This window comes from Cherax quadricarinatus, unplaced genomic scaffold, assembly GCF_038502225.1.
Source record: "Cherax quadricarinatus isolate ZL_2023a unplaced genomic scaffold, ASM3850222v1 Contig138, whole genome shotgun sequence".
NCBI lineage: Eukaryota > Metazoa > Arthropoda > Malacostraca > Decapoda > Parastacidae > Cherax > Cherax quadricarinatus.
In genome coordinates, this window is record NW_027195164.1 from 93,838 (window position 1) to 116,325 (window position 22,488).

Consider the following 22,488-nt stretch of genomic DNA (forward strand, 5'->3'; position numbering starts at 1 on the left):
TAGCCTGATGGATAAGTTCCTGGAATGAAGAGGGAGATTTTTTCATTCTGAAGGGGGTAACTGTATATTGATAATGACCTGGAATTACGAAGGCAGAGATTTCCTTCGCCTTATCCTTCAAAGGTACCTGATAGTAACCTTTAAGGAGATCTAACTTGGACACAAAAGTAGCCTTACCCACAAAGTTGAGTAGGTCATCCAGACGAGGAAGAGGGTAAGCATCTGTAATTGTGACCTCCTTCACCTTACGGTAGTCTGTAGACATACGAAAACCTCCATCAGCTTTTTTAACAAGGATGCACGGTGAAGTCCATGGACTAGATGACTCCTCCACTAACACATGCTCTAACAGAAATTCTACCTCCTGCTGAAGTAGCTTCTGTTTTTCAGGATTAGCTCTGTAGTGGGAGAATTAATAGGTTTAGAGTTTCCCGCATCTACGTCATGATAACCTAATGTACATTTTCTCGGCACATCCGAAAAAATGTCAGGGTATGATTGCAGATGTGCAGTTAAACTTGTTACTTGAATTTTAGATAGCCCCACCATTAAAGGGATAGGGTCCTTGAGGAGGACAGGTCATTACTGGGACTTTATCTGGTGTGTAAAAATCTTTAATTTAATTAATATGGTAAGTTTTAGTTTTTGAGGTTTTATCAAGGGGAGACACCACATAATTTACATCAGATAATTTACTTACAATTTTCATAGGCCCCGTAAATCTAGCTTTCAAGATGTGGCCAGATATAGGTTCCTGTACCAGCACCTTGTCTCCTGGATGGAAGGAGCAGAATTGTGAAGTTCTGTCATACCTCTGTTTCATCTTGTTTTGAGCTGCCTTTAAGTTAAGTTAGCCTTGACTAACTGACGTGCCACCTGCAACCTTGATGACGGGTTGTAGAGTGTTGAGCTAGCATCTTCTCCCATCCATCCTCCTTTGAGCACCCGAAGAGGACCTCGTACATTGTGCCCAAAGATCAGCTCATACGGACTATATCCGTTAGACTCTTGCACAATTTCCCTTACTGAAAACAGTATCGAAGGTAGTGATTCATCCCGATCTGTGGGAAAATGTACACAAAAAGTTCTCATCATGGTTTTTAACATCTGATGGAATCTTTCCAAGGCGCCTTGAGACTGAGGATGATAGGCAGTGGATAAGTTGTGGATTATCCCTAGCCTAGTTAATGCTTCCCTAAATGCTTTGGCAGTGAAGTTAGTACCTTTATTACTTTGAATAGATTTAGGAATGCCAAAACAAGAGATAAAATTTGGTTAAAGCTTTGAGAATGGCTTTAGTAACAAAAATTGGAGAGGAGAGTTATTAAATGGAGAGTTAGAGGTATCGGGAAGATGGAGGGAATATTTTGAGGAATTGTTAAATGTTGATGAAGATAGGGAATCTGTGATTTCGTGTACAGGGCAAGGAGGAATAACATCTTGTAGGGGTGAGGAAGAACCGGCTTTGAGTTTGGGGGAAGTTCGTGAGGCAGTAGGCAGTGGGTAGAATGAAAAGGGGTAATGCACATGGGATTGATGGGATAAAGATAGAAATGTTAAAAGCAGGTGGGGATATAGTTTTGGAGTAGTTGGTGCTATTATTTAATAAATGTATTGAAGAGATTAAGGTACCTAGGGATTGGTAGAGAGTGTGCCAAGTTCCCTTGTATAAAGACAAAAGGGACAAAAGAGCGTGCAAAAATTATAAGGGGATAAGTCTGTTGAATATACCTGGTAAAGTGTATGGCAAAGTTATTATTGACAGAATTAAAAGTAAGACAGAGAGTCGGATAGCAGATGAACAAGGAGGCTTTAGGAAAGGTAGGGGGTGTGTGGACCAGGTGTTTACAGTGAAACATATAGGTGAACAGTATTTAGACAAGGCTAAAGAAGTTTTTGTGGCATTTATGGAATTGGAAAAGGCGTATGACAGGGTGGATAAGGAGGCAATGTGGCAGATGTTGCAGGTGTATGGTATAAGAGGTAGGTTACTGAAAGCAGTGAAGAGTTTTTACGAGGATAGTGAGGCTCAGGTTAGAGTATGTAGGAAAGAGGGAGATTATTTCCCAGTAAAAGTAGGCCTTAGACAAGGATGTGTGATGTCACCATGGTTGTTTAATATATTTACAGAAGGGGTTGTAAGAGAAGTGAATGCGAGGGTCTTGGCAAGAGGTGTGGAGTTAAAAGATAAAGAATCGAACAAAGTGGGAGTTGTCACAGTTGCTTTTTGCTGATGACACTGTGCTCATGGGAGATTCTGAAGAGAAGTTGCAGAGGTTGGTGGATGAATTTGGTAGATAATGTAAAAGAAGAAAATTAAAAGTGAATATAGGAAAGAGTAAGGTTATGAGGATAACAAAAAGAATAGGTGACGAAAGATTGGATATCAGATTGGCGGGAGAGAGTATGGAGGAGGTGAACGTATTCAGATATTTGGGAGTGGACGTGTCAGCAGATGGGTCTATGAAAGATGAAGTGAATCATAGAATTAATGAGGGGAAAAGGTTGAGTGGTGCACGTAGGAGTCTGTGGAGACAAAGAACTTTGTCCTTGGAAGAAAAGAGGGGAATGTATAAGAGTATACTTTTACCAGCGCTCTTATATGGGTGTGAAGCATGGGTGATGAATGTTGCAATGAGGAGAAGGCTGGAGGCAGTGGAGATGTCATGTCTGAGGGCAATGTGTGGTGTGAATATAATGCAGAGAATTCGTAGTTTGGAAGTTAGGAGAAGGTGCAGGATTACCGAAACTGTTGTCCAGAGGGCTGAGGAAGGGTTGCTGAGGTGGTTCAGACATGTAGAGAGAATGGAACGAAACAGAATGACTTCAAGAGTGTATCAGTCTGTAGTAGAGGGAAGGCGGGGTAGGGGTCGGCCTAGGAAAGGTTGGAGGGAGGGGGTAAAGGAGGTTTTGTATATACATATATACATATATATATATATACATATATATATATACATATATCTATACATATATATATATATAGGTAGTAGGTTGGTAGACAGCAGCCACCCAGGGAGGTACTACCGTCCTGCCCAGTGAGTGTAAAACAGAAACCTGTAATTGTTTTACATGATGGTAGGATTTCTGGTGTCTTTTTATTCTGTCTCATACACATGCAAGATTTCAGATACGTCTTGCTACTTCTAATTACACTTAGTTCACACTACACACGTATAAGCATATATATATATATATATATATATATATACACACCCGTTTGGGTATTCTTCAATTTTCTTTCTAGTTCTTGTTCTTGTTTATTTCCTCTTGCCTCCATGGGAAAGTGGAACAGAATTCATCCTCCGTAAGCCATGTGTATTGTAAGAGGCGACTAAAATCCCGGGAGCAATGGGCTAGTAACCCCTTCTCCTGTATATATTACTAAATGTAAAAGGAGAAACTTTCATTCTTCCTTTTGGGCCACCCCGCCTCGGTGGGATACGGCCGGTGTGTTGAATGAAAGATATATATATATATATATATATATATATATATATATATAACTTGACTTAAGAAATCGTAATGACACGATTGCAAATAAACCATACCCCCGGCCGGGATTGAACCCGCGGTCATAGAGTCTCAAAACTCCAGCCCGTCGCGCTAACCACTAGACCAGCTAGCCACAATAAGATTCATCCAACTAGGTATATTTCTACACCATAGGAAGGTTAGCACAGGCACCTCTGTGACCACAAATGCAAGTTTTTACAGACGAATCTCCAGCTAGCGTGGCCGTGACGAACTCTAGCTCAAGTCCCTTCACTGCCGTCAACATGACTTAAGAAATCGTAATGACACGATTGCAAATGAACCATACCCCCGGCCGGGATTGAACCCGCGGTCATAGAGTCTCAAAACTCCAGCCCGTCGCGCTAACCACTAGACCAGCTAGCCACAATAAGATTCATCCAACTAGGTATATTTCTACACCATAGGAAGGTTAGCACAGGCACCTCTGTGACCACAAATGCAAGTTTTTACAGACGAATCTCCAGCTAGCGTGGCCGTGACGAACTCTAGCTCAAGTCCCTTCACTGCCGTCAACATGACTTAAGAAATCGTAATGACACGATTGCAAATAAACCATACCCCCGGCCGGGATTGAACCCGCGGTCATAGAGTCTCAAAACTCCAGCCCGTCGCGCTAACCACTAGACCAGCTAGCCACAATAAGATTCATCCAACTAGGTATATTTCTACACCATAGGAAGGTTAGCACAGGCACCTCTGTGACCACAAATGCAAGTTTTTACAGACGAATCTCCAGCTAGCGTGGCCGTGACGAACTCTAGCTCAAGTCCCTTCACTGCCGTCAACATGACTTAAGAAATCGTAATGACACGATTGCAAATAAACCATACCCCCGGCCGGGATTGAACCCGCGGTCATAGAGTCTCAAAACTCCAGCCCGTCGCGCTAACCACTAGACCAGCTAGCCACAATAAGATTCATCCAACTAGGTATACTTCTACACCATAGGAAGGTTAGCACAGGCACCTCTGTGACCACAAATGCAAGTTTTTACAGACGAATCTCCAGCTAGCGTGGCCGTGACGAACTCTAGCTCAAGTCCCTTCACTGCCGTCAACATGACTTAAGAAATCGTAATGACACGATTGCAAATAAACCATACCCCCGGCCGGGATTGAACCCGCGGTCATAGAGTCTCAAAACTCCAGCCCGTCGCGCTAACCACTAGACCAGCTAGCCACAATAAGATTCATCCAACTAGGTATATTTCTACACCATAGGAAGGTTAGCACAGGCACCTCTGTGACCACAAATGCAAGTTTTTTACAGACGAATCTCCAGCTAGCGTGGCCGTGACGAACTCTAGCTCAAGTCCCTTCACTGCTGTCAACATGACTTAAGAAATCGTAATGACACGATTGCAAATAAACCATACCCCCGGCCGGGATTGAACCCGCGGTCATAGAGTCTCAAAACTCCAGCCCGTCGCGCTAACCACTAGACCAGCTAGCCACAATAAGATTCATCCAACTAGGTATATTTCTACACCATAGGAAGGTTAGCACAGGCACCTCTGTGACCACAAATGCAAGTTTTTACAGACGAATCTCCAGCTAGCGTGGCCGTGACGAACTCTAGCTCAAGTCCCTTCACTGCCGTCAACATGACTTAAGAAATCGTAATGACACGATTGCAAATAAACCATACCCCCGGCCGGGATTGAACCCGCGGTCATAGAGTCTCAAAACTCCAGCCCGTCGCGCTAACCACTAGACCAGCTAGCCACAATAAGATTCATCCAACTAGGTATATTTCTACACCATAGGAAGGTTAGCACAGGCACCTCTGTGACCACAAATGCAAGTTTTTACAGACGAATCTCCAGCTAGCGTGGCCGTGACGAACTCTAGCTCAAGTCCCTTCACTGCCGTCAACATGACTTAAGAAATCGTAATGACACGATTGCAAATAAACCATACCCCCGGCCGGGATTGAACCCGCGGTCATAGAGTCTCAAAACTCCAGCCCGTCGCGCTAACCACTAGACCAGCTAGCCACAATAAGATTCATCCAACTAGGTATATTTCTACACCATAGGAAGGTTAGCACAGGCACCTCTGTGACCACAAATGCAAGTTTTTACAGACGAATCTCCAGCTAGCGTGGCCGTGACGAACTCTAGCTCAAGTCCCTTCACTGCCGTCAACATGACTTAAGAAATCGTAATGACACGATTGCAAATAAACCATACCCCCGGCCGGGATTGAACCCGCGGTCATAGAGTCTCAAAACTCCAGCCCGTCGCGCTAACCACTAGACCAGCTAGCCACAATAAGATTCATCCAACTAGGTATATTTCTACACCATAGGAAGGTTAGCACAGGCACCTCTGTGACCACAAATGCAAGTTTTTACAGACGAATCTCCAGCTAGCGTGGCCGTGACGAACTCTAGCTCAAGTCCCTTCACTGCCGTCAACATGACTTAAGAAATCGTAATGACACGATTGCAAATAAACCATACCCCCGGCCGGGATTGAACCCGCGGTCATAGAGTCTCAAAACTCCAGCCCGTCGCGCTAACCACTAGACCAGCTAGCCACAATAAGATTCATCCAACTAGGTATATTTCTACACCATAGGAAGGTTAGCACAGGCACCTCTGTGACCACAAATGCAAGTTTTTACAGACGAATCTCCAGCTAGCGTGGCCGTGACGAACTCTAGCTCAAGTCCCTTCACTGCCGTCAACATGACTTAAGAAATCGTAATGACACGATTGCAAATAAACCATACCCCCGGCCGGGATTGAACCCGCGGTCATAGAGTCTCAAAACTCCAGCCCGTCGCGCTAACCACTAGACCAGCTAGCCACAATAAGATTCATCCAACTAGGTATATTTCTACACCATAGGAAGGTTAGCACAGGCACCTCTGTGACCACAAATGCAAGTTTTTACAGACGAATCTCCAGCTAGCGTGGCCGTGACGAACTCTAGCTCAAGTCCCTTCACTGCCGTCAACATGACTTAAGAAATCGTAATGACACGATTGCAAATAAACCATACCCCCGGCCGGGATTGAACCCGCGGTCATAGAGTCTCAAAACTCCAGCCCGTCGCGCTAACCACTAGACCAGCTAGCCACAATAAGATTCATCCAACTAGGTATATTTCTACACCATAGGAAGGTTAGCACAGGCACCTCTGTGACCACAAATGCAAGTTTTTACAGACGAATCTCCAGCTAGCGTGGCCGTGACGAACTCTAGCTCAAGTCCCTTCACTGCCGTCAACATGACTTAAGAAATCGTAATGACACGATTGCAAATAAACCATACCCCCGGCCGGGATTGAACCCGCGGTCATAGAGTCTCAAAACTCCAGCCCGTCGCGCTAACCACTAGACCAGCTAGCCACAATAAGATTCATCCTACTAGGTATATTTCTACACCATAGGAAGGTTAGCACAGGCACCTCTGTGACCACAAATGCAAGTTTTTACAGACGAATCTCCAGCTAGCGTGGCCGTGACGAACTCTAGCTCAAGTCCCTTCACTGCCGTCAACATGACTTAAGAAATCGTAATGACACGATTGCAAATAAACCATACCCCCGGCCGGGATTGAACCCGCGGTCATAGAGTCTCAAAACTCCAGCCCGTCGCGCTAACCACTAGACCAGCTAGCCACAATAAGATTCATCCAACTAGGTATATTTCTACACCATAGGAAGGTTAGCACAGGCACCTCTGTGACCACAAATGCAAGTTTTTACAGACGAATCTCCAGCTAGCGTGGCCGTGACGAACTCTAGCTCAAGTCCCTTCACTGCCGTCAACATGACTTAAGAAATCGTAATGACACGATTGCAAATAAACCATACCCCCGGCCGGGATTGAACCCGCGGTCATAGAGTCTCAAAACTCCAGCCCGTCGCGCTAACCACTAGACCAGCTAGCCACAATAAGATTCATCCAACTAGGTATATTTCTACACCATAGGAAGGTTAGCACAGGCACCTCTGTGACCACAAATGCAAGTTTTTACAGACGAATCTCCAGCTAGCGTGGCCGTGACGAACTCTAGCTCAAGTCCCTTCACTGCCGTCAACATGACTTAAGAAATCGTAATGCCACGATTGCAAATAAACCATACCCCCGGCCGGGATTGAACCCGCGGTCATAGAGTCTCAAAACTCCAGCCCGTCGCGCTAACCACTAGACCTGCTAGCCACAATAAGATTCATCCAACTAGGTATATTTCTACACCATAGGAAGGTTAGCACAGGCACCTCTGTGACCACAAATGCAAGTTTTTACAGACGAATCTCCAGCTAGCATGGCCGTGACGAACTCTAGCTCAAGTCCCTTCACTGCCGTCAACATGACTTAAGAAATCGTAATGACACGATTGCAAATAAACCATACCCCCGGCCGGGATTGAACCCGCGGTCATAGAGTCTCAAAACTCCAGCCCGTCGCGCTAACCACTAGACCAGCTAGCCACAATAAGATTCATCCAACTAGGTATATTTCTACACCATAGGAAGGTTAGCACAGGCACCTCTGTGACCACAAATGCAAGTTTTTACAGACGAATCTCCAGCTAGCGTGGCCGTGACGAACTCTAGCTCAAGTCCCTTCACTGCCGTCAACATGACTTAAGAAATCGTAATGACACGATTGCAAATAAACCATACCCCCGGCCGGGATTGAACCCGCGGTCATAGAGTCTCAAAACTCCAGCCCGTCGCGCTAACCACTAGACCAGCTAGCCACAATAAGATTCATCCAACTAGGTATATTTCTACACCATAGGAAGGTTAGCACAGGCACCTCTGTGACCACAAATGCAAGTTTTTACAGACGAATCTCCAGCTAGCGTGGCCGTGACGAACTCTAGCTCAAGTCCCTTCACTGCCGTCAACATGACTTAAGCAAATAAAATCGTAATAGAGACACGATTGCAAATAAAACCATACACCCACAGGCACCTCTGGGATTGAACCCGCGGTCATAGAGTCTCTTAAAAATCTCCAGCAAATAAACCATACCCCCGGCCGGGATTGAACCCGCGGTCATAGAGTCTCAAAACTCCAGCCCGTCGCGCTAACCACTAGACCAGCTAGCCACAATAAGATTCATCCAACTAGGTATATTTCTACACCATAGGAAGGTTAGCACAGGCACCTCTGTGACCACAAATGCAAGTTTTTACAGACGAATCTCCAGCTAGCGTGGCCGTGACGAACTCTAGCTCAAGTCCCTTCACTGCCGTCAACATGACTTAAGAAATCGTAATGACACGATTGCAAATAAACCATACCCCCGGCCGGGATTGAACCCGCGGTCATAGAGTCTCAAAACTCCAGCCCGTCGCGCTAACCACTAGACCAGCTAGCCACAATAATATTCATCCAACTAGGTATATTTCTACACCATAGGAAGGTTAGCACAGGCACCTCTGTGACCACAAATGCAAGTTTTTACAGACGAATCTCCAGCTAGCGTGGCCGTGACGAACTCTAGCTCAAGTCCCTTCACTGCCGTCAACATGACTTAAGAAATCGTAATGACACGATTGCAAATAAACCATACCCCCGGCCGGGATTGAACCCGCGGTCATAGAGTCTCAAAACTCCAGCCCGTCGCGCTAACCACTAGACCAGCTAGCCACAATAAGATTCATCCAACTAGGTACATTTCTACACCATAGGAAGGTTAGCACAGGCACCTCTGTGACCACAAATGCAAGTTTTTACAGACGAATCTCCAGCTAGCGTGGCCGTGACGAACTCTAGCTCAAGTCCCTTCACTGCCGTCAACATGACTTAAGAAATCGTAATGACACGATTGCAAATAAACCATACCCCCGGCCGGGATTGAACCCGCGGTCATAGAGTCTCAAAACTCCAGCCCGTCGCGCTAACCACTAGACCAGCTAGCCACAATAAGATTCATCCAACTAGGTATATTTCTACACCATAGGAAGGTTAGCACAGGCACCTCTGTGACCACAAATGCAAGTTTTTACAGACGAATCTCCAGCTAGCGTGGCCGTGACGAACTCTAGCTCAAGTCCCTTCACTGCCGTCAACATGACTTAAGAAATCGTAATGACACGATTGCAAATAAACCATACCCATGGCCGGGATTGAACCCGCGGTCATAGAGTCTCAAAACTCCAGCCCGTCGCGCTAACCACTAGACCAGCTAGCCACAATAAGATTCATCCAACTAGGTACATTTCTACACCATAGGAAGGTTAGCACAGGCACCTCTGTGACCACAAATGCAAGTTTTTACAGACGAATCTCCAGCTAGCGTGGCCGTGACGAACTCTAGCTCAAGTCCCTTCACTGCCGTCAACATGACTTAAGAAATCGTAATGACACGATTGCAAATAAACCATACCCCCGGCCGGGATTGAACCCGCGGTCATAGAGTCTCAAAACTCCAGCCCGTCGCGCTAACCACTAGACCAGCTAGCCACAATAAGATTCATCCAACTAGGTATATTTCTACACCATAGGAAGGTTAGCACAGGCACCTCTGTGACCACAAATGCAAGTTTTTACAGACGAATCTCCAGCTAGCGTGGCCGTGACGAACTCTAGCTCAAGTCCCTTCACTGCCGTCAACATGAGGCAGTGAAATATACCTAGTTGGATGAATCTTATTGTGGCTAGCTGGTCTAGTGGTTAGCGCGACGGGCTGGAGTTTTGAGACTCTATGACCGCGGGTTCAATCCCGGCCGGGGGTATGGTTTATTTGCAATCGTGTCATTACGATTTCTTAAGTCATGTTGACGGCAGTGAAGGGACTTGAGCTAGAGTTCGTCACGGCCACGCTAGCTGGAGATTCGTCTGTAAAAACTTGCATTTGTGGTCACAGAGGTGCCTGTGCTAACCTTCCTATGGTGTAGAAATATACCTAGTTGGATGAATCTTATTGTGGCTAGCTGGTCTAGTGGTTAGCGCGACGGGCTGGAGTTTTGAGACTCTATGACCGCGGGTTCAATCCCGGCCGGGGGTATGGTTTATTTGCAATCGTGTCATTACGATTTCTTAAGTCATGTTGACGGCAGTGAAGGGACTTGAGCTAGAGTTCGTCACGGCCACGCTAGCTGGAGATTCGTCTGTAAAAACTTGCATTTGTGGTCACAGAGGTGCCTGTGCTAACCTTCCTATGGTGTAGAAATATACCTAGTTGGATGAATCTTATTGTGGCTAGCTGGTCTAGTGGTTAGCGCGACGGGCTGGAGTTTTGAGACTCTATGACCGCGGGTTCAATCCCGGCCGGGGGTATGGTTTATTTGCAATCGTGTCATTACGATTTCTTAAGTCATGTTGACGGCAGTGAAGGGACTTGAGCTAGAGTTCGTCACGGCCACGCTAGCTGGAGATTCGTCTGTAAAAACTTGCATTTGTGGTCACAGAGGTGCCTGTGCTAACCTTCCTATGGTGTAGAAATATACCTAGTTGGATGAATCTTATTGTGGCTAGCTGGTCTAGTGGTTAGCGCGACGGGCTGGAGTTTTGAGACTCTATGACCGCGGGTTCAATCCCGGCCGGGGGTATGGTTTATTTGCAATCGTGTCATTACGATTTCTTAAGTCATGTTGACGGCAGTGAAGGGACTTGAGCTAGAGTTCGTCACGGCCACGCTAGCTGGAGATTCGTCTGTAAAAACTTGCATTTGTGGTCACAGAGGTGCCTGTGCTAACCTTCCTATGGTGTAGAAATATACCTAGTTGGATGAATCTTATTGTGGCTAGCTGGTCTAGTGGTTAGCGCGACGGGCTGGAGTTTTGAGACTCTATGACCGCGGGTTCAATCCCGGCCGGGGGTATGGTTTATTTGCAATCGTGTCATTACGATTTCTTAAGTCATGTTGACGGCAGTGAAGGGACTTGAGCTAGAGTTCGTCACGGCCACGCTAGCTGGAGATTCGTCTGTAAAAACTTGCATTTGTGGTCACAGAGGTGCCTGTGCTAACCTTCCTATGGTGTAGAAATATACCTAGTTGGATGAATCTTATTGTGGCTAGCTGGTCTAGTGGTTAGCGCGACGGGCTGGAGTTTTGAGACTCTATGACCGCGGGTTCAATCCCGGCCGGGGGTATGGTTTATATATATATATATATATATATATATAATATATATATATATATATATATATATATATATATATATATATATGGTTTTAGACCTAAATCTATTGCACGCTTAATATATTATAGTCAGGCCTCACTTCACAGTGCTTCACTTTACAGCAATTTGCTAATGCAGTGATTTTCAATTTTTACCTATTTTACATATATTCAGACTTCCCACAATAAATATTTTACATATATTCAGACTTCCCACAATAAATATATTCATCACTGACTGTAAGGTATGGACGAAAATATATTAAAGTGATCGACACCATGCCTAACCCTTCTAGGGTAGGGTAGGTGCCTGAGCCCGAGCCTTTAGCTCATAAGACTGTCATTCCCATTTGCTCCCTTGGGGCGGGGATGGCAGACCAGAGAGGCCTAGCTTGTGGCTAGGCCTGGGGACAGTTGGTCCCAAAGATGAGGAGGTACTTGTGCCTCCTCCCATGGGAGACTTAGGTCTCAGACACTCCCTAAAGAGGGAGCCAAGGCCGGGCCACCACTTGGAAAAGGCCCGGGCCGGGAGAATACCGGCGAATCTTTAATAATAATAATAATAAATATATTAAAGTAAGAAATGTGTGTACTGTATATATGTACTGTATATATGTACTGTATATATGTACTGTATATATGTACTGTATATATGTACTGTACGTATATTAAGTGATCTTTATTGCTCACTTAATATATGATAGTATAAACATGTTATCAGCATTTTATATACATTTGAAAGTGAAAAAAGGCTATGTTCCACTTCTCAGCGGGATACACAAATAACCCGCACATAGAAGAGAGAAGCTTACGATGACACTTCGGTCCGACTTGGACCATTTACAAAGTCACACTAACCAGAATGTTGTTGTTAAAGATTCGCCGGTATTCTCCCGGCCCGGGCCTTTTCCAAGTGGTGGCCCGGCCTTGGCTCCCTGTCTAGGGAGTGTCTGAGACCTAAGTCTTCCATGGGAGGAGGCACAAGCACCCCCTCATCTTGTGAGCTACATGCTCGGGCTCAGGCACCAACCCTGCCCTAGAAGGGCTGGGCATGGTGTCGATCTTACCCCTCATCTCCGGGACCAACTGTCCCCAGGCCTAGCCATATTCCCCGCCCTCACGGGGCTCGTTGGGAGAAGCTAGGCCTCTCTGGTCTGCCATCCCCGTCCCAAGGGGGCTAATGGGAATGACAGTCTTGTGAGCTGAAAGCTCTGGTTCAGGCACCTACCCTGCCTTAGAAGGGCTGGGCATGGTGACGATGCTTCCGCTGTACCGTGTACTGCCTCTGTGTCTGGGGGATTACTGGTGGTGACACTAACCAGAAGTGGAGCAGGACGGCTATATATAGGCAGGAAGAGGTAGTGGTAGTAGTAGTAGTAGTAGTAGTAGTAGTAGTACCACCACTACCTCTTCCTGCCTATATACAGCCGTCCTGCTCCACTTCTGGTTAGTGACTGCATGATGTTTGCCCACATGCAAAATGCTGCAAAACCTGGCTCTTTCAACACGACTATTAATGAACTTCTTGCACTCAACAACATGCCATCATTTAACTTCCCTGCAAGTCCACCATCAGCTGAAATTTTGAAAATAATCCCGAAGATCGTCAGTTTTGAAGCGCCAGATGACTTGAAGGAATTAATAATTGACAACGACGACGCATCCTCTTTTGAGTCCTCCAATCAACATTCACCTGATAACGTTCAAGACAGCACCACGCCTCCTATTCGTCGATTGGCTCGTCGTGGCGGCGCAAATATCATTCCCTCGCCTCCACTCACCACTACTCAAATGGACCAATCAGAAGCCACTATTCCACCAGTCTTCTATACACTCTGTAGCGGAGACACCAACATTGAATGAACCTTCAATGCTGCAACCACCAACAAAAACCTCACCAGTCATCACTCGACGTATTAATACAGAAGACCAACACCGAGATCAATACCTGCAATGGAAAGATATAACTTTTTATACGACTCCTGACCAAGAACCCACCATGAATGTCGACACTTTGTACGAGAAATTACACGACAGAACAGTCATGTTTACAAATCGTAAAGGAACCCATTGCTCCTTCACAGCACTCAAGATGACCTGTGACCAGTTACAATCCTACCCAGCATTTCGACCCAAGATTACAAGACTACTCATCGTTTCCTCCCAACAACTGCACAACATAGGGAATGCCTCCAACACTGAAGAAATGATGTAACTCCTGACTCACACTTTAACGACACCAACCAATCAAGTGGTTGTGTGAATTACGGTGTTGTACACAGGCATTCCTTGTGTCGTCAGACCTGCTTGCGTACTGGTGTTCTGAAATACGTGTTTGGGGGTCCCTTGATGTTTCGCCCACGTATAATTTGTTGCAGTCATTACAAGGTATTATGTATACCCGTGCAGAGGATGGAAGCTTGTCCTGTCTACTACTGGTGATGTCCTTGATGGTCGTGGTTGTGGAGGTAGATACTTGGAATGAGGTATTGGAAAAGATGTTGGAAACGTGTTTGGCAATGGAAAGGGTATACAATGCAGGGGTATACAATGCATGGGTATACATAATCCCTTGTAATGACTGCAACAATTTATACGTGGGCGAAACATCAAGGGACCTCCAAACACGTATTTCAGAACACCAGTACGCAAGCAGGTCTGACAACACAAGGAATGCCTGTGTGCAACACCGTAATTCACACAACCACTTGATAAACTACAGAAACTCAAGACTTATCGCCACAGAAGACAACACTCAATACCGAAGAATCCTGGAATCATCACTTATTTCTATATCCGACAACTTCAACCAGTTTGTAGATGAATGGTTCAGAGAACCGAAATGTTGATAAATTAGACACATGTGCAACTCTCGGGTATCTTTATTGAAGAAACGTTTCGCCACACAGTGGCTTCATCAGTCCATACAAAGGAGAATCTTGAAGAACAGGAGGAGAATGAGGTAATCAGTCCCTCAACCTTGAGTCGATGTGGTCAGTCCATCAATCTTGAATAGAATACGGCATTCGTGCGGAGAAGGAGCTTATAAACCGTTGGTAGGAGAGGTGAAGCAGTCATAGGTGGTGTCACATTTGTTCAGTGTGGAAGTAGGTCGTGCCCTAGAATTAGGCAAGCAAAGAATTCCCAAGTATTAAGATCCCAAGAAGTTGCAGTGTCTGACAGGTTGAGTTGCACATGTGTCTAATTTATCAACTTCAACCAGAATAGTGGCTTCTATAACATAGCTGAACCACTTGCCAAGAAACTTCTTCATCGCTATCCCACATAAGAACACAGGAATGGAGGAACAATGCAGAAGGTCTGCTCACAAACTTATCCAATCTCTCTGCCAAGCTACCCAAGATTTTAGACACTATAACCCCACTCGGTACATCATCAGATGCAGCATTCTCCACCTGACCTCAGCATTCTGAACCTGACTATAAATACTCGCGTCCCTTCCACCCCAGGTAGATCTGTTTGTGACTTGAAAAAGCTCACTGTGTGGGCGAAACGTAGTCAATAAAGGATCACATTATACTGCATATGTGTTTATATTTCCATTGTGTCGGTATTTTAAACAATTTATTTCCAAGGCTTAGCTATTGGGTCTAGTCCTGACTCTTTCTTCGACTCAAGATGTTCCTCTCACCGTCTATTCTTCGCACTGTCCCCACTTGCCCCTCGCCCCTCGTGGGTCCTTACCTGTGAGTCCTCTGATGATGATCTGGTTAGTGTGACTTTGTAAATGGTCCAAGTCGGACCGAAACGTCGTCGTAAGCTCCTCTCTTCTATGTGCGGGTTATTTGTGTATCGTTCCAGTCACGGTATTGTGCCTTTTTTTGTTATTTTCAGTGGGATTCAGGAACCTAACCCTCAGTGTAGGCAAGACCTACTATATTTATACAAACAATAATGACACCTGGTTTGTTGATGTTCCTGTATACCTCTAGTATATATATGTATGTACCTTATTAATAGAAAGCAGAACGTCTCTATGAAAGACGCAACCTCCTTAATAACAAGACCCCTGGACACTGGTATACCACAGGGAAGCATTCTTGGTCCCTACTTCTTCCTTTTACACATCATTGTTCCAAGTGTATCTCAACTTACGACTATTCTCTTTCCTGACAACACGACTTTCGTCATCTCCCACTCTAATCTAGCCTCACTCAATATTGTTGTTAATGAAGAGCTCGCAAAAATAGCAGCTTGGATGACTGTCAATAAACTTACGTAATGGACACTGACAAAACCTTTTTCATTGTGTTTGGGAGTAGAGGAAATGAGGTACAACTAAAAATTATGCATAACATTCTGATTGTTTCTACACCAACCTGAAATTCAACACCCATTTTCAACGCATAATGAAGAAAGTATTTAGAACAGTTGGCATCCTCTCAAAGATACATTACTATGTACCACAAACAGCATTACTTACACTATACTATTTACTAATCTACCCCTACTTTAACTATACTATTTGTGCCTGGGGTTCCACAACAGCAACTCACTTAAGGCCAATAATAACCCAACAAAAAGCTGCAGTGCGAATGATCACACAGTCCACAGCTAGACAACACCCCCCCCCCACACACACACTTTTCAAAGACCTACACTTACTCACTATACAAAAGATCCACTCGTACTTCTGTGCCACCTACATTTACAAAACCATCAGCTCTAATATAACTCCTGACCTGAAGCACTTTCTTGATGCAATAGGACCCATGGTCACAATACCAGGCACAGAAATCTCTAAGACATTCCTCATGTCAGGCTACATCTTTTCAAAATCTCATTGTACATAAAAGGACCCAAAATCTGCAACACACTGCCAGAAATCTCCCGAACCACTGCCTCAGTTAGTATTTATAAAACGAGAGTTAGGAAACATCTTATCTCGTTGACCTGGCCGGCCCATCATAAATAAATACGTATAAACTATAAGTGCATTTGCTCAATATCATTGACTTAATTAAATTATTGCAATCATTATACACTTACTCTCAATATCTGTAATCCTCTCAAATGTTTATAATTACTTTGTGTCCACCTTAGGTTAAGAATCAAAACTGTAATTCCTCTCTACCACACTTATTAAAGTCATAAAGTATGAACTGACAGAATATTCTCTTCTCTTGTATTCATTATAACGCAACTAATGACCATACGTATAATTACTGTACTGTTATTGCCTTATTAATCTTATGTTTGCCTGATATGCTCTGCATATAAAGCGGCTTTTGACATGTACATCCAATTGTTATACTCCTTTGTACAAACACATATCATACTACAATAAAATTTTTGTTATTATGATTGTTATTATTATTGTTGATAAAGATTAGGAATATACCTCTGGTGTGTGTATGATGTGTTTATCTGGAGTTTACCTGGAGAGAGTTCCGGGGGTCAACGCCCCCGCGGCCCGGTCTGTGACCAGGCCTCATGGTGGATCAGAGCCTGATCAACCAGGCTGTTACTGCTGGCTGCACGCAAACCAACGTACGAGCCACAGCCCGGCTGATCCGGAAATGACTTTAGGTGCTTGTCCAGTGCCAGCTTGAAGACTGCCAGGGGTCTGTTGGTAATCCCCCTTATGTATGCTGGGAGGCAGTTGAACAGTCTCGGGCCCCTGACACTTATTGTATGGTCTCTTAACGTGCTAGTGACACCCCTGCTTTTCATTGGGGGGATGTTGCATCGTCTGCCAAGTCTTTTGCTTTCGTAGTGAGTGATTTTCGTGTGCAAGTTCGGTACTAGTCCCTCTAGGATTTTCCAGGTGTATATAATCATGTATCTCTCCCTCCTGCGTTCCAGGGAATACAGGTTCAGGAACCTCAAGCGCTCCCAGTAATTGAGGTGTTTTATCTCCATTATGCACGCCGTGAAAGTTCTCTGTACATTTTCTAGGTCAGCAATTTCACCTGCCTTGAAAGGTGCTGTTAGTGTGCAGCAATATTCCAGCCTAGATAGAACAAGTGACCTGAAGAGTGTCATCATGGGCTTGGCCTCCCTAGTTTTGAAGGTTCTCATTATCCATCCTGTCATTTTTCTAGCAGATGCGATCGATACAATGTTATGGTCCTTGAAGGTGAGATCCTCCGACATGATCACTCCCAGGTCTTTGACGTTGGTGTTTCGCTCTATTTTGTGGCCAGAATTTGTTTTGTACTCTGATGAAGATTTAATTTCCTCGTGTTTACCATATCTGAGTAATTGAAATTTCTCATCGTTGAACTTCATATTGTTTTCTGCAGCCCACTGAAAGATTTGGTTGATGTCTGCCTGGAGCCTTGCAGTGTCTGCAATGGAAGACACTGTCATGCAGATTCGGGTGTCATCTGCAAAGGAAGACACGGTGCTGTGGCTGACATCCTTGTCTATGTCGGATATGAGGATGAGGAACAAGATGGGAGCGAGTACTGTGCCTTGTGGAACAGAGCTTTTCACCGTGCCTGCCTCGGACTTTACTCTGTTGACTACTACTCTCTGTGTTCTGTTAGTGAGGAAATTATAGATCCATCGACCGACTTTTCCTGTTATTCCTTTAGCACGCATTTTGTGCGCTATTACGCCATGGTCACACTTGTCGAAGGCTTTTGCAAAGTCTGTATATATTACATCTGCATTCTTTTTGTCTTCTAGTGCATCTAGGACCTTGTCGTAGTGATCCAATAGTTGAGACAGACAGGAGCGACCTGTTCTAAACCCATGTTGCCCTGGGTTGTGTAACTGATGGGTTTCTAGATGGGTGGTGATCTTGCTTCTTAGGACTCTTTCAAAGATTTTTATGATATGGGATGTTAGTGCTATCGGTCTGTAGTTCTTTGCTGTTGCTTTACTGCCCCCTTTGTGGAGTGGGGCTATGTCTGTTGTTTTTAGTAACTGTGGGACGACCCCCGTGTCCATGCTCCCTCTCCATAGGATGGTAAAGGCTCGTGATAGGGGCTTCTTGCAGTTCTTGATGAACACGGAGTTCCATGAGTCTGGCCCTGGGGCAGAGTGCATGGGCATGTCATTTATCGCCTGTTCGAAGTCATTTGGCATCAGGATAACATCAGATAGGCTTGTGTTAACCAAATTCTGTGGCTCTCTCATAAAAAATTCATTTTGATCTTCGACTCTCAGTCTGGTTAGTGGCTTGCTAAAAACTGAGTCATATTGGGACTTGAGTAGCTCACTCATTTCCTTGCTGTCATCTGTGTAGGACCCATCTTGTTTAAGTAAGGGCCCAATACTGGACGTTGTTCTCGACTTTGATTTGGCATAGGAGAAGAAATACTTTGGGTTTCTTTCGATTTCATTTATGGCTTTTAGTTCTTCCCGCGATTCCTGACTCCTATAAGATTCCTTTAGCTTAAGTTCGATGTTTGCTATTTCTCTGACCAGTGTCTCCCTACGCATTTCAGATAGATTGACCTCTTTTAGCCGCTCTGTTATTCTTTTCCGTTGCCTGTAAAGAGAGCGCCTGTCTCTTTCTATTTTACATCTACTCCTCCTTTTTCTTAGAGGAATAAGTCTTGTGCATACATCGAGTGCCACCAAATTAATCTGTTCTAGGCATAAGTTGGGGTCTGTGTTGCTTAGTATATCTTCCCAGCTTATATCGGTTAGGACTTGGTTTACTTGGTCCCACTTTATGTTTTTGTTATTGAAGTTAAATTTGGTGAATGCTCCCTCGTGACTAATCTCATTTTGTCGGTCTGGGGTTATGCGCATACATGTCTGAACCTCAATTATGTTGTGATCTGAGTATATTGTTTTTGATATGGTGACATTTCTTATCAGATCATCATTGTTAGTGAAGATGAGGTTTAGTGTTTTCTCCATTCTAGTAGGCTCTATTATTTGCTGGTTTAAATTGAATTTTGTGCAGAGATTTAAAAGCTCATGTGAGTGTGAGTTTTCATCAGAGCTGCCTCCTGGTGTTATTACTGCAACAATATTATTTGCTATATTCCTTCATTTTAGGTGCCTTAAGTTGAAATCCCCCAGGAGCAAGATGTTGGGTGAAGGAGCTGGAAGATTTTCCAGACAGTGGTCAATTTTTAACAGCTTTTCCTGGAATTGCTGGGATGTTGCATCCGGAGGCTTGTAGACTACCACAATGACTAGGTTTTGGTTCTCGACCTTTACTGCTAAAACTTCCACTACATCATTTGAGGCATTGAGCAGTTCTGTGCAAACAAGTGACTCTGCAATGTACAGGCCAGCCCCCCCCCCTTTTGCCTGTTCACTCTGTCACATCTGTATAGGTTGTAACCTGGGATCCATATTTCGTTGTCCAAGTGATCCTTTATGTGGGTCTCATTGAAAGCCGCGAACATTGGCTTTGCCTCTGCAAGCAGTCCACGGATGAAAGGTATTTTGTTGTTTGTTGCTGGCTTTAGACCCTGTATATTTGCAAAGAAGAATGTTATCGGACTGGTGGTATTGTTGGTATTGGGTGTAGTAGTTAATGTGAAGAAGTTTGACCGTATTTTGGGTTTTCAAAAATGTATATAAAATTCTATATGAACACTTAATTGATGAGTAATGTAATTGAATTCAACCCAATTTCAGTGCCAGCTTTCAAGGTTGTTTTAATGTTAAATCTAACAATATTATTTTTTACAGGATAACGATAAACCAGAGGAGTGTAATGTGTGTTACAACAATTATGATGAAGAACTACGACGGCCACGCAATCTGCCGTGTGGCCACGCATTCTGCACACAATGTATTGAAGATACAATAAATAATGTTCAATTAACCTGTCCCAGCTGCCGTGCTGAGCACAGTGCCACAGCTGCTACTCAGTTCCCAATCAGTTATGGTATGGAGGCTTTCATGAAGAAATTTACAAGTATGCAGGTCACATCAGTTGGCGCAGTGTCAGCAGAACCTGGTCAAGATCACACAAGAGGCATCGGCAAGAAGTTACAGTCTAGGGTACAGGAACAGAAGAACAGTATCAGTTACCTTATAAGTAAGTGTGAGGAAGTACTGTCTCAGCTGGGCAAGTACCAGCAGCAGGTGAGGGACTGGAAGACCCAGCACCATCAACTGCAGGACAGACTCAATGATCTGATGGAACAGAACAAGGCAGCAATAGAGCTCCTGGAACAGGAAGATACCAGTGTGGTAAATATGACAACAGAAGGAGAGGCAGGAAAGAAGCAGGTGCAGACCATACTGGAGTGTCTCGACACAGTCAACACTGTACAGGAGGTTGTCTCTACCATTGTTGAAGCTGATCAGTACGACGTGGAAGGTGAAGACTGGATCCAGAAGTGTCAGGCACTCTTCCCAGATGTCAACACTGTCTGCACCTCAGTGAAGGTACACTGCTGGAGGTCACTACTCTCACTGAACTGAAAGTAACAATTGTCTTTCATAAACACTATAGATATTTTAACACTTTACCTATAACATTTTTATGTTGTTCTGTTTTAAATGTTTACTTTTATAAAGTTACAGTAGTTATATATTCCAGTTCCTTGTGTTTAAATATTAGTCTGATTTTATCTATTGTTTTTATTAACACGTCTACCGTTTCCTACCGAGGCAGTGTGACCTAAAAAAACAAGAAAAACTTTCATCATCATTCACTCCATCACTGTCTTGCCAGAGGCGCACATACATAACAGATAAAAAACTGCAACATTAACACCCCTCCTTCAGAGTGCAGGCACTGTACTTCCCATCTCCAAGATTCAAGTCCGGCTAACCAATTTCCTTGAATCCCTTCATAAATGTTACTTTGCTCACACTTCAACAGTATGTAAAGTCATAAAAACCATTTGTCTTCACTTGCTCCTATCTAACATGCTTACACACACGTTGATAGCCCAAGTCCCTCACACACAAAACCTTCTTTACCCCCTCCCTCCAAAACCTTTCTAGACCGATCCCTGCCCTGCCTTCCTTCCACTGCAGATTCATATGCTCTTCAAGTCATTCCATTTCAATCCACACTCTCTGAATGTCTGAACCACCTCAACAACCCCTCCTCGGCCCTCTGGATAATACAGTAGACCATTATATTACACAGATTTTTTGACATGTGTTGGTTATTGAACTACCTGGAGTTTACCTGCAGAGAGTTCTGGGGGTCAATGCCCCTGCAGCCCTGTCTGTGACCAGGCCTTATGGTGAATAGGGGTCTGATCAACCAGGCTGTTACTGCTGGTTGCACGCAATCCAGCGTACGAACCACAGCCCGGCTGGTCAGGTACCGACTTCAGGTGGTTGTCCAGTGCTTTCTTCAAGACAGCCAGGGGTCTTTTCGTACTCCCCCTTATGTATGCTGAGAGGCAGTTGAACAGTCTTGGCCCCCTGTCACTTTTTGCGTTGTCTCTTAACGTGCTAGTGGCATCCCTGCTATTCATTGGGGGCATGTTGCATCGTCTGCCGAGTCTTTTGCTCTCGTAGGGAGTGATTTTCATGTGAAAGTTTGGTACTGGTCCCTCTAGGATTTTCCAGGTGTATATAATCATGTATCTCTCCCGCCTGCATTCCAGGGAATACAGGTTCAGGAACTTCGAGCGCTCCCAGTAATTGAGGTGTTTTATCTCAGTTATGCGCGCCGTGAAGGTTCTCTGTACATTTTCTAGGTCAGCAATTTCACCTACCATGAAAGGTGCTGTTAGTGTGCAGCAATATTCCAGCCTAGATAGAACAAGCAACCTGAAGAGTGCCATCATGGGCTTGGCATCCCTAGTTTTGAAGGTTCTCATTATCCATCCTGTCATTTTTCTAGCAACTGCAATTGACACAATGTTATGGTCCTTGAAGGTGAGATCCTCCGACATGATCACTCCCAGGTCTTTGATGTTGGTTTTTGCTCTATTTTGTGGCCAGAATTTGTTTT

At 44.6% G+C, this 22,488-nt stretch overlaps 1 protein-coding gene across 1 annotated transcript in view; it reads left to right on the forward strand.

Moving 5' to 3' along the window:
• Nucleotides 1-22,488, forward strand: part of LOC128701026 (uncharacterized) — a 193,142-nt gene that overhangs the window by 52,587 nt on the left and 118,067 nt on the right. Inside the window, exon 3 of the mRNA XM_070080081.1 lies at nt 20,253-20,957. Coding sequence (XP_069936182.1) covers nt 20,253-20,957 — 705 coding nt within the window. The remainder of the gene's footprint in view (nt 1-20,252; nt 20,958-22,488) is intronic.